Source organism: Lipotes vexillifer, unplaced genomic scaffold, assembly GCF_000442215.2.
Source record: "Lipotes vexillifer unplaced genomic scaffold, Lipotes_vexillifer_v1.1 scaffold680, whole genome shotgun sequence".
In the NCBI taxonomy this organism is placed as follows: domain Eukaryota; kingdom Metazoa; phylum Chordata; class Mammalia; order Artiodactyla; family Lipotidae; genus Lipotes; species Lipotes vexillifer.
In genome coordinates this window covers 715,330-729,093 of record NW_006780838.1, presented here as the reverse complement: position 1 = coordinate 729,093, position 13,764 = coordinate 715,330, and the positions used below count along the sequence as shown (strand labels likewise).

The window sequence follows — 13,764 nt, the reverse complement described above, 5'->3', positions numbered from 1 at the left end:
GTAACACGCAGGGCGGTCAGGCCGTGCTCATCGCGTCCGAGTAGCGGTTCAAGGTGTTCACGCTGCCCAAGATGAGCGCCAAGACCAACTTCAAGCTGACGGCCCACGAGGGCTGCCGCGTGCACAAGGTGGCCCTGGCCACGTTTGCCAGCGTAGCCTGCGACGACTACGCCGAGGCCTGCCTGGCCTGCCTCACCAACCTGGGCGACGTCGTAGTTTTCCCGGCACCGGACGCTTGCAGCGCGCACAGCTTCTCCAGTGCCCGGGGCCTGCGGTGCGCGATGGCCAGCAGCACCCAGTGGCCAGTGGCTTATCCCAGCGACAACCTCTTCTTGCACCTGCTGGTTCGTCCCCTCCAGAGTTTGCCGTGAAGTCTGAAACTGGCACCCTCTACGTGGAGGGCAAGGAGAGACCGAAGAAAGAGGCAGACCGCTCCAGATTGGTAGGTGCAGGTTTAATAAGCAAGGGAACTTACTCCCAAGGTTTATCTTGGGTGGCCGCGAGAGAAGCAGGTCTCTGCACCTGCCTGGCGGAACCTTCAAAGTGTCTACAGAGGTCCTAACTCGGTTCAGTCATGTACAGCCAGACCTCTCAGCTACACATTACTATCTCAAGGCCGTGTACCTGAGGCAGCTTCTAGCAGGGAAGGCAGCTGGAGCGGAGGGTGAGGAACCTCAGATTTCCAGGGTCCAGCTCTTGGGTCTGCCAGTGGTTAGGTACCCTCGGTGGCCTCCTCCATCTCCCCCCTCCTGCCTCCCCCAGTGCCAGGTGGTTTATAGCCTTGTGCCTCCAGTGAAACACTTCCCTGAGAACAGAGGGTGGGTTTCCAGCAAGTTCTGCTGGTGTGGGACCATGGTGACTCCTTTCCTTTTTCCATCGAGTGACCCAAGGCCAACAGGCTCTGGGTCTCAGGCCTAGGGGAAGCCCCTTCCTCAGGCACTAGCTCTCAGCCCCAGGGGTGGTGGCTACTCCTTACTTCTGCTATTCCTGCATTCTTCAGCGTTCTCTTCACTTCCCAGCAGCCAATCCCTCATTACTCCAACCCCCTGTTATAGTTAATAATTCTTTTTGTTAAACTTTCCTTATTCAGGCTACTATGTGGTTTCTCTCTCCTGATTGGACCCAGATGGATAGACCAGGTTTCTTATTTTCTCTGCTAAAAACCTTTCCATAGCACACAAGCCCACATCACTCTCATTTAAGAGTCAGTCCAGGGCCAGTATTTAGTTCTATTCAGAGTCCCATGAGGGAGAATCTGATTGGCCCAAGAAGGTCAGGTGATAACCTCCTAGTCCAAACAACTAAAGCCAGGGGATTGGGGCATGTGGCCACCACAAAGAGCAGTTAAAGGGTCGTTGGGACCTGGACAGGTTCCCAGCAGGTGTCTACTACAGAACCCTGTTTATTAAAGAAAAATGAGTGTATGGAAACCTGGGACATGCTGATAACCTAAAAATACCTGGCCATTTAATGAATGTGGAAAAATGAATAATGATGCTGGAGAAATATTGATACTGTACATGTTCTTACTGACCTTTTTCTTACTGACTTTAAAAAACAGCTCTATTAAGGTATAATTGACAAATAAAAATTGTAGCATATATTTAAGGTATACAACTCAGTGTTTTAATATATGTGTATATTGTGAAATGATCACCACAGTCAAGCTAATTAACATTTTTGTGGCCTCACATAGTTACCATTTCCTCCTCCACCCGCTCCTCTTCCTCCTTCCCCCCTGCTCTTCCACCACCTCCTCCTTCTCTTCCTTCTTTCTCTCCTTCTTCTTGGTGAGAATACTTAAGATCCACTCTTAGCAAATTTCAAATACACAATACAGCACTGTTAACTACATGACTATACTGTACCTTATATCTCCAGAAATTATTCAAGCTTCGTACCATTCGACAAATATCACCTCATTCACTAACCCTCTCCCTACCGTGTGGCAACCACCATTATATCCCTGCTTCTATGAGTTTGAATATTTTATTTTATTGAAGTATATTTGATTTACAATATTTTATTAATTTCAGGTATACAACATAGTGATTCGATATTTTTGTACATTATACACCATATAAAGTTATTATAAAATATTGGCTATATTCCCTGTGCTGTGCAATATATCCTTGTAGCTTATTTATTTTATACATAGTAGTTTATGCCATTTAATCCCCTCCCCCTTCCCTCTTCCCACGGTAACTACTCGTTTGTTCTCTATATCTGTGATTCTGCTTCTTTTTGTTTCATTCATTCATTTGTTTTATTTTTTTTAGATTCTACATATAAGTGAAAACATACAGTATTTGTCTTTCTTTGACTTATTCCACTAAGTGTAATACCTTGCAGGTCCATCTATGTTGTTGCAAATGACAAAATTTCATTCTTTTTTATGGCTGAGTAATATTCCATCGTATATATGTGAATATATATCTGTATGTCTCACATCTTCTTTATCTATCGATCTGTTGATAAACACTTAATTTGCTTCCATATCTTGGCTATTGCACATAATGCTGCTATGAACATTGGGGTACATGTATCTTTTTGAATTAGTGTTTTTGTTTTCCTTGTATATACATCCAGGCATGGAATTGTTGGATCATATGTTAGTTCTGTTTTTAGTTTTTTAAGGAAACTCCATAGTCTTTTCCATAATGGCTGCACCAATTTACATTCTGACCAACAGTGTGCTAGGGTTTGCTTTTCTCCACATCCTCACCAGCATTTGTTATTTGTAATCTTTTTGATGATAGCCATTCTGAGAGGTGTGAGGTGATATCTCATTGTGGTTTTTATTTGCATTTCTCTGATAATTAGTGATGTTGAGCATCTTTTCATGTGCCTGTTGGCTATCTTCTTTGGAAAAATGTCTATTCAGGTCTTCTGCCCATTTTTTAAATGGGTTTTTTTTTTTAATTGAGTTGTATGAACTGTGTATATATTTTGGATATTAACCTCTTATCAGTCATATGATTTGCAAATATTTTCTCCCATTCAGTAGGTTGTCTTTTCATTTTGGCACTGGTTTCCTTTGCTGTGCAAAAGCTTTTAAGTTTAATTAGGTCCCATTTGTTTATTTTTGCTTTTGTTTCCTTTGCCTTAGGAGACGGATCCAAAACAAATATTGCTATGATTTATGTCAAAGAGTGTTCTGCCCGTGTTTTCTTCTAGGAGTTTTATGGTTTCCGGTCTTTCATTTATGTCTTTAATCCATTTTGAGTTTATTTTTGTATTAGTTGTGAGGAAATGTTTTAATTTCATTCTTTTACATGACTTTGACTATTTTAGATTCCACATACAAGTGAGATCACGCAGTATTTGTTTTTCTGTGTCTGGCTTATTTCCGTTAGTATAATGTCTTCCAGGTTCATCCATGTTGTTGCAAGTGGCAGGATTTCCTTCTTTTTTCAAAAGCCTTAATAATATTGCATTATATATATACCACATTCTCTTTGTCCAGTCATCTGTTGATGGACATTTATTGTGAATAATGCTGTAGTAAACATGGGAGCGCAGATATCTCTTCAGTATTCCTATTTCAGTTCCTCTGGTGATATACCCAGAAATGAGATTGCTGGATCATATAGCAGTTCTATTTTTAATTTTTAAGGAAACTTCATACCGTTTTCCATAATGGCTGTATCAGTTTATATTTCCAGCAACTGTGGATAAAATTGGGCCCTTATTTCACACCGCATAAAAAATCGGTTCAAAATGGATTAGACTTAAATGTAACACCTGAAACCTTAATAACTAATCTAAGAAAACACAGGGAAAAGGCAACAGTTATTTTGGATGTGACAGTAAAAGCACAGGCAACAGAAGCAAACAAGTGGGATTACATCAAACTAAAAAGCTGCACAGCAAAGGAAACAATCAACACAGCAAACAGGGAACCTATCGAATGGGTTTTGTAAGCCACGTACCTGATATGATGTAATGTCCAAAATGTATAAGGAATTTATACAACTTAAAGCAGAAACCCAAATAGCCCAATTACAAAATGGGCAAAGGGACCTGAATAAACATTTCTCAGATGAATAGTTACATATGGCCGATAGGTACAAGAAAAAGTGCTCAACATGACTAATCATCAGGGAAATGCAAATCAAAACCACAGTGACTTGGCACCTCACACCTGTTAGGATAGCTCTTATCATAAAGCAAAAGATTACAAGTGTTGGCAGGAAGGTGGAGAAAGGGGAACCCTCCCACTGACTTCTAATAATACTACTCTACCCCATTATTTAAATGGTTGTATAGTATTCCATTTTATGTGTATTTGAATGATTATTTAACCAGTCTTTTGCAACTGCAAGCAGTGCTACAAAGAATATTCTTCTACATAAGTCTTTGTGTTTACAGGCAAGTGTATCTACAGGATAAATGCCTGAAGTATTATTGTAACAAGGGGAACGTGCATTTTGCATTTTGATCGGTTCTGCCAAGCTGCCCTTAACACAGACTACATTAATTTACCACTCTACAAGAATGTATGAAACTACCTTATTTCCCTCACTATCAATAAACTTCTATACTTTTGCCTTTCTGATAGGTGAACTATAATATTACATCATAGTTTTAATTTACATGTTTCAAAACTCATGAGTGTGATTGAGCATCTTCCCTATGTTTAGAAGGTATTTGCTAGAAATATATTCAGCTACAGGAAATAAAAAGCCAACTAACAATGGCTTGAAAAGATGGGAGAATATTTGTTACATGTGACATGCAGGGAAAAATTAGGGCATCAGTGGAAAACTGCATTGTCTAGAACACAGTGGGTTATCTTATTCTGATTCTATCGGATCTATTTTACAACTTTGTAAGTTTTAGATAACTGATAGCAAAACAAAATAATTCTAGTCTATAGACACACAAATGAATTATGCCCAGTAGAGGGATAAATCTCCTCTACTGTCCCCCTCAATGGAAAAACCAGTTTGTACATTTCAATATTCCTCATCTAAATATGTATCTGTTCTTTGGACTGTAACACCTTGGCAGTGTTAAAATCTTTAACACAAGTTCATTTTTATAATATATGAGAGCCATGATTTTACCTTACTTTGAAAATTATCTTTCAACAAATACGAAGTCTGAAGGTAGGCAGTTTAGGGGCTCAGTGATGCCATCAGGGAACCAGGGTTTCGCCAATTTTTCTGCCTCACTATCGTTTTTTAAGAACTTAATTAATTTTAATTTTGGCTGCGTTGGGTCTTCGTTGCTGCGCGCGGGCTTTCTCTAGTTGCAGCGAGCAGGGGCTACTCTTTGTTGTGGTGCACGGGCTTCTCATTGCGGTGGCTTCTCTTGTGGAGCACGGGCTCTAGGCGCGTGGGCTTCAATAGTTGTGGCTCACAGGCTCAGTAGTTGCGGTGCACAGGCTTAGTTGCTCCGCAGCATGTGGGATCTTCCCCGACCAGGGATCGAACCCGTGTCCCCTGCATCGGCAGGCGGATTCTTAACCACTGTGCCACCAGGGAAGTCCCGGCAATCACTTTTAGCTCCTTAAGCATTTAACCCCCCCTGGTTGTTCCTGCCATATTGTTTGATGATATCCTTATATTGATATTTATTGATCAATTTTAGTATATTTAGTGTCTTTCTAAGGACAGATGGAATTAGTTCTCTTAACCCTCCTTCCCTCTTTCATCAGTATTTTCTGTTATGTGAGCAATCAAGGTATACTAGTCATTATAATGATATAAATTTTGCTCACTATAAAGTAGAATTGCATTTTCTTTCTTATACAACTTTATGTTTTTCCCCAGAGAGAATAGTAACCTCAGTTGTAACTTATCTACTTTCTCATATACAGTCCCATTGCTTTCTTGAAGTCCTATTGAGTTTACTTTTTTCCTGGCAAAAAGCTTTGTCTTTTTGCTCCAGTTTGTCCTGGTTGCTTTCTAGGTTTACCTGTGCAACCATTATACTGGGATTTCTGTTTTGCTGCTCTCCTGGGTTAAACCTGTGCTTTTCTGGATCCCATGAACTCCTTGTTCTTGATTTAACCCTTGATTTTGCTGGGGCTGGTACCTCCAGGAGCTTCTTAAGAAAGAATGGAGACAATCTTTTTGAGTCCATTCATATCTGAAAATGTCTCTATTCTGCCTGTACACTAGATTACCATTTTGGCTGGAAATTCTGGATTGTAAATATTTATTTCCACAGAAATTTGAAGGCATTCCTCCACTGTCTTCTAGCAATCAGAATAACCATTCTGATTCTTGAGCTTTTACAGTTGATTATATTTCTTTTCTTGAAGAGTTTATGATCTTCATATACAATTGATGTGAAATTTCTTTCTTTTTCTTTTTTTTTTTTTTGGCTGCACCATGTGGCACGTGGGAACTTAGTTCCCCGACTAGGGATCGAACCTGTACCCCCTGCATTGGGATCACGGAGTCTTATCCACTGCGCCAGCAGGGAAGTCCCCTACACTATCCTCTTACTGTTATCAATACTTTCAACTGACTCTTTTTATGTTTCCAAGTATACATTTATCTCCATATAATAAAAATTTTGTCTCCCCTTTTCTGGTGAATGGGATCTTCTTTTCCTCCACGACATCTTTTAAGTCTTTGACGCTAGAATATAGGAAAGCCATAGCCTTCTTTCATTTCTTTCCCTCTTTCTTTCTGTATACCCATACATAACACGTTCTGCACACAAATATATCTTTCTTCCAAATACCTTACTGAATTCTTTAGTTTTTAGTGGATTTTTCAGGTTTTTCAGCTATAAATCATTTTACCTGACATACTGATAGTTTCTTTCTTACTTTTTTCTTTCCAGTTAACTGCCCTGCCCCCTCTAAAGTCTTATAGCTTGGTCAGGCTCTCCAAAACTTTAAATGAAATTGATGAGAGTAGGGGTATTAATATCCGTCTCGACTTTAACAGGAATTCTTCTGGTGTATCACACAGTCTGAGATTCATTGTGGTCTTCCGAGTCTTTATTAAATTAAGGTTTCTTTGAATACCTAGTTTACTGAGAATTTTTTTGTTTTTAAACTCGGTCATCGATGTTAAATTTATCAGTGCCTTTGTTCGTGTAACGATCTGACTGTTGTCATTGCGCATTGTTTAAAAAAATGTAATCCTGGACTTAATCTGCTCGTATTTTATTTAGAAACTTTGCATCAAACGCCTTCACAAAGGAGAGAGCCCGGGCATTGGGAGCGGACGCCTGGTGCTCGTGGGAAAGAATTACTTAGTTTTAAGGAAGAATAAGAGGGTCCGGGACTATTTGCTCCCCAGTGGACCGGGAGGGTCAACAGGGACATCCTTTCTTCTGAGCTTGGGGAACACTACGAAGGTTGGAAGCAGATTTTAAGTTTCTAATAATGACGCTGAGATCTCTGCCAGACCGCCACTGGATGGCGCGCGCAACCAGCGGAACCAGCGGGCGTCGCTCCGCGGCGTTTGGGGAAGGATAATTAGAGCGCTTCTCCGAGCTTTTCATTAGCTAATTCTGCAGGAGTCCCGCCTTCCAGGTCTCCTCATTGGCTGTCGGCCCAGGACTTTGGTCAGCCCCTCCTGGGGTCTTGAAAGGGGTGAAGGACCGCCCGAGAGGTCTGGATTTACAAGGACCTATCAACCAGGGCCTCCCGTTGGTCAATCAAACAGGAGGCCCTCCCCCCCAAGACTTCCCGTTGGCTTCTGCCCCGCGCCTGTCGCTTTGGCTTTGGAGTGGCTGAGGTTCTCCTTAGCACTTTAGCCGGGCTTCCTGGGCGGAGCCGATGCACTTCGGATGGTTTTTATCCCTCTTTGGGGCTGTTTGCCTTAGACCCGCGCCACACAGGGCTGGACGAGCTTCGGGAGACAGCTGGAACTGGGGCGGAGTTAGGGGGCTCATCAGTGCCTCCCTCAGTAGGAAACGGCTGGAGGGCGGGGAGCGATGTCTTTGCTATAGGCTAGAGATCTGGAGTATGGGGTAGAGTCCTGAATGGGGAAGGAGATCATTGTGGGCAGCTCCTACCCTTTCCTGCCAGAGCTGGGAAGGCATGTTCCTTCCCTAATAAACACATTACACTCCAAACTCCATCTCAGCAGCTGCTTCTGGAGAACGCAACCTGTGACACTGCCTTGATGGCATCATCGCTCACCACTCTTAATTATTTCAAACTGCCTAAAACTCTTTGCATGTACCGTGCTGTTTAAAGTTCCTGTGCTTTTATTCATACCATTCCCTTTGCCTCAGTTTTCCTTCTTTCTTTTTTTTATCAACATAACTCCTTTTTCCTGTCCTTCCAGACCCAGCTCAGGGGATATCTCCTCCTTGTCTTCTGTCCCTTGGTTTGGTTTGCCTCTCTATGCTCTCCCACCTCCCTGTGGATACAGGATACTACTTACCTGGTGGGTGCAGTATGAGGTGTGTCTTGCACCCAGAAGTGATGGACTCTAGAGCAAGAAGGGACCCAGGACTGCCTGACAGGGTGATTGTGGTTCTGCAGTGGGAGCAGCAATAGTGTAACTCCTTTGGGTCAGGTAGCAGTGAGGGGGTTATTTGCCTGCAGGTGGGAGGGACAAAGTATGGAAGGTCAGGTTGGAGACAGAGAAGTGCCCTGAGTTGCTAGTGAAATCTGGGGAAAACAAGGAACATTCATACCCAGAGGAACCAGCTGCTGCAGTCCCTTATCCTGGTAAAAATTCTTATTTAGACCTAACTCTTACCGAAAACAGTGCAGCACGCAGGGCTCCATTTTAACTTCACCCTCACCCAAGCCAGTGATATACAAAGGATAGTTAAATAGGGAATCTCAGCTACAAACAGAAGTGCATACATCAGGAATCACCAGCTATTTCAAAAACATAAAATCATGAAAGTGTGATGATGAATAGAGAACTAAACAAAAGAAAGAACTTACACCCAAGGAAATAGACCAAACTGACCAAACAAGACCTCCAGATAATTATGAGTATCTTCAGAGAAATATCACAGGGTAGCAATGCATGAAACAAGGACAGTTGTGTAAAAGAACCAGTTGGAGTTCTTGCAAATGAAAAATGTAATTGTTAAAATAAAAAAATTGGATGAATGTTCCAAGTAGCAGAATGTTCAGATCTAACATCTGAAGTGAGGTAAAAGGTCAGCCTGATGATTTTTCCTAAGTCATGGCACATAGGGATAAGGAGATGTGAAATATGAAAGGTTCGAGGGCAGGGAGTTCACTTCCAGCTTCCAGCTATGACTTTGGGTCAGAGGGTGGAAACTTCCCAGGTTCCATTCAGGTCTCTTATTTTTCATGCACAGGAAGTCCAGTTCTACATCCCACTGAGAGGAGTCCTCTGACTTCAACTCCTGGCTTGATGGGAGGTAAAATCCCAAACCCCTAAGCTTCCCAGTAGTCCCAGAGGCCACCAGTTCAACTCCTTACTGCTAAGGGTTCACTTTCCACCTCTGGTATCTGATCATTTTTCCTTCTAGTCTTTCAAAAGACTATTTTTGAATTAAAAATATATCATCCAGATCTTCTTTGTGTTTAGAGAGAAAATACATGTGTTTCCCACATTTTGATCAAACCCAATGGCAAATCATACTTTCAGATCATTTAAAAATTTTTAAAAATTAATTAGGAATAATTTCAAGCATACACTACAATATGGGGAATAATTTTAGATGCATATGTACTCTCTACAAAAAATTAAATTATATTATTTTGTTACCTTATTGTGTCACTTCTCTCTCAAAAAATATTTAAAATGTTAAATTTAAAATACCACTAAAGCAACAATTCCTTTCTCAAAGGAACCAGTTTCCTGAATTTGACGTGAATGATTTTCATGTATGTTTGTATTCTAGGACAACATATCTCAAACTTTTGGTTTCAGGATACATTTACATTCTTAAAATTTTGAAGACCCCCAAGAGCTTTGGTTTTTGTGATTTCTAAACGTATTTATTTATTAAATAAAAAACCAATAATGTGCCTTTTATATGTTATCACAAGAAGGATTTTATTATTATTATTTTTTTAAATAGATCTTTATTGGAGTATAATTGCTTCACAATACTGCGTTAGTTTCCGTTGTACAACAAAGTGAACCAGCCATATGCATACGTATATCTCCATATCCCCTTCCTCTTGAGCCTCCCTCCCACCCTCCCTATCCCACATCTCTAGGTCATTGCAAAGCACTGAGCTGATCTCCCTGTGCTATGCTGCTGCTTCCCACTAGCTAACTATTTTACATTCGGTAGTGTATATATGTCAATGCTATTCTCACTTCGCCACAGCTTCCCCCTCCCCGCTCCACCGTGTCCTCAAGTCCATTCTCTATGTCTACGTCTTTATTCCCACCCTGCCACTAGGTTCATCAGTTCCTTTTTTATTTTTTTAAGATTCCATAGATATGCGTTAGCATATGGTATTTGTTTTTCTCTTTCATACTTCACTCTGTATGGCAGACTGTAGGTCCATCCACTTCACTACAAATAACTCAATTTTGTTTCTTTTTATGGCTGAGTAATATTCCATTGTATATATGTGCCACATCTTCTTTATGCATTCATCTGTCAATGGACACTTAGGTTGCTTCCATGTCCTGGCTATTGTAAATAGTGCTGCAGTGAACATTGTGGTACATGTCTGTTTTTGAATTATGGTTTTCTCAGGGTATATGCCCAGTAGTGGGATTGCTGGGTCATATGGTAGTTCTATTCTTAGTTTTTTAAGGAACCTCCATACTGTTCTCCATAGTGGCTGTATCAATTTACATTCCCATCAACAGTGCAAGAGGGTTCCCTTTTCTCCACACCCTCTCCAGCATTTGTTTGTAGATTTTTTGATGATGGCCATTCTGACTGGTGTGAGTTGATATCTCATTGTAGTTTTGATTTGCATTTCTCTAATGATTAATGATGTTGAGCATTCTTTCATGCGTTTGCTGGCAATGTGTATATCTTCTTTGGAGAAATGTCTGTTTAGGTCTTCTGCCCATTTTTGGATTGGGTTGTTTTTTTGATATTGAGCTGCATGAGCTGCTTGTAAATTTTGGAGATTAATCCTTTGTCAGTTGCTTCATTTGCAAATATTTTCTCCCATTCTGAGGGTTGTCTTTTCGTCGTTTATGGTTTCCTTCAATCATTCTTAAAGTCCAAAAAAGCATTAATCATTTTTAAGACTGCTAAATTTGCCTGCATTAAAATTTAAAATCTCTACTCATCATAGATGAGTAATTTGTAACTTTTTTAAAGTGAAAAGACAGTTACAAATTAAAAGAGATTGGCATCATACAGAGCTATCCTGGAGTATCCAAAATATATCCCAAACTTCTACAATCAATTAAAAACAAATACAAGGGGGCTTCCCTGGTGGCGCAGTGGTTGAGAGTCCGCCTGCCGATGCAGGGGACACGGGTTCGTGCCCCGGTCTGGGAAGATCCCACATGCCGCGGAGCGGCTGGGCCCGTGAGCCATGGCCGCTGAGCCTGCGCGTCCGGAGCCTGTGCTCCGCGACGGGAGAGGCCACAGCAGTGAGAGGCCCGCGTACCGCAAAAAACAAACAAACAAACAAAAAAAGTAAATACAAGGGATCCAATAGAAAATAGACAAAAGATATGAACAGGGATTTCACAGAAGAGGAAACACAAATGGCCAGTAAATTTAGGAAACGAAGTTCAGCCCTGCTTGTGATCTAGCAAATGCGAATTAAAATCACACTGGAGAGACACCATTTCACACTCACTGTATCGGTCTAAATGAAGAAATGAGATAACAGCAAGTTTTGATGACAATATAGAGTAAAAAAGAAAAAAAAATCTTATACACAGCTGGTAAGACCCTAAAATGGTACAAGCCCTTTGGGGACAGTTTGATTTTATCCTTTAAATCTGAAGATGCACAAACTCCATTTCTTTTTTTTCTTTTTTCTTTCTTTTTTTTTTTTTGCGGTACGCGAGCCTCTCACTGTTGTGGCCTCTCCCGTTGCAGGTTGCAGAGCACAGGCTCCGGACGCGCAGGCTCAGCGGCCATGGCTCACGGGCCCAGCCGCTCCGCGGCATGTGGGATCCTCCCGGACCGGGACACAAACCCACGTCCCCTGCATCAGGCAGGCGGACTGTCGACCACTGCGCCACCAGGGAAGCCCAAACTCCATTTCTAATTAGCAACCATAGAGAAATTCTTGCACGTGCCCCAAAAATATGTACAAGTGTTCACAGAAACAAAATACCTTGAAACAGAAAAGGAATGATAAATTGTGGTATATTCATACCATGCAATGCTATACAGTCTTTAAAACATAGTTGAAGACACTAATATGAGAATCACACAAACATAATAATGAGTTAAATAAACAAGTCAAAGAAGAATAACTATTGAAGGATCCCATTTATATAAAGACCAAATATAATGGTAAAATCTAGATGATGGGCACATGGGTGTTCACTGTATAGTTTATTTTTGTTTGTTTGTTTTTTTGTTTTGCGGTACGCGGGCTTCTCACTGTTGTGGACTCTCCCGTTGCGGAGCACAGGCTAGGCTCCGGACGGGCAGGCCCAGCGGCCATGGCTCACGGGCCCAGCCGCTCCATGGCATGTGGGATCTTCCCGGACCGGGGCACGAACCCATGTCCCCTGCCTCGGCAGGTGGACTCTCAACCACTGCTCCACCAGGGAAGCCCCACTGTATAGTTTTTGAACTTTAAGGTGTGCTTGAAAATATTTGCAATAATATATTATGGGAAACCAGTTTGTCATTAAATAGAGGACCTGGCTAGATATCTTGCTATCAAATATACCAGTTTTTATAACCTTTGAAACCACTTCTAAAAATCTGTTCTAAATGTAGAAGCCATAATAAGGGGAAATTTTAAGCAACTTACATACCTACCAATAAGGGAATAACCAAGAAAACTTTATATTCACCATCTCTTTATTGAAACTCTCTCTCTTCCTTGACCCAGTGTGAGTCTGGAGGTGAGGCTAGGGAGGGAATGGCACCCAAAGATGAGATTCCCTCTGATATTCTACCCATTGTCCTTGGACTTGGGCATATCGACACTCTCTGCCCTCTTCCAGGTGGCTCTTCCATCCCTCAAGCAAATCGACCTCACTGGGACCCTCCATCACTGCCATTTTTGTCTAAATTCTAAGGTGAAGTAATTTTCATTCTCAATTTACATGCTGTTGAGTAAAATCTGTAGCACTATCACCTTTAAGTAAACATGATGCAGCCATCATCATCATCATCAGTCCCAGTATAAATTAAATGGTCTAAAAACTCAAGCAAATTTTCTTTTTTCTCAATGGCTGATATTTATTACATGAGTGCTTTGAATTGCCACATGTTTACATAATGAATCTTTTTTCTTTTCCTTCACAGTTAACGGAGTTAAAATAACTTCTGTTAACAATCAAGCCAATAGGTCTTGGAGCCAGTTAAAACTTCCCTCGAAATAAGGATATAGACAAGGAATATGAAGAATATAGGTGGGGGATATGAAGAATACCTGTCTCCCCTGTCTCTTATATAAAAATATAAGTAATTTTTACTTTTGTCATGAGGTAACAAGGAATCTAGTCTTGAGACTGTAATAGAATATCAATGTATTAGACAAGATCATTGCACAAATTGGGGCTAGAAACTACTCAGGATATAGGACAAAAATCAGAGATGTAGAGACTTGGTTGCACTATTATTTACAATAGTGATAAATTGGAAACTAAATACCCAGTGGTTAAGTGAATGTTGGCAAATGCAAATGATAGATGTTAGAAAGTTATAAATTTTTTTTTTTTTTTTTTTTTTTTTTCC

General features: G+C 41.0%; 1 protein-coding gene across 1 annotated transcript in view; it reads right to left on the bottom strand.

The window, feature by feature from the left end:
- Positions 1-8,491: 8,491 nt before the first annotated feature.
- Positions 8,492-13,764, bottom strand: part of SPATA22 (spermatogenesis associated 22) — a 22,984-nt gene continuing 17,711 nt past the window's right edge. Inside the window, exon 7 of the mRNA XM_007454253.1 lies at positions 8,492-8,518. Coding sequence (XP_007454315.1) covers positions 8,492-8,518 — 27 coding nt within the window. The remainder of the gene's footprint in view (positions 8,519-13,764) is intronic.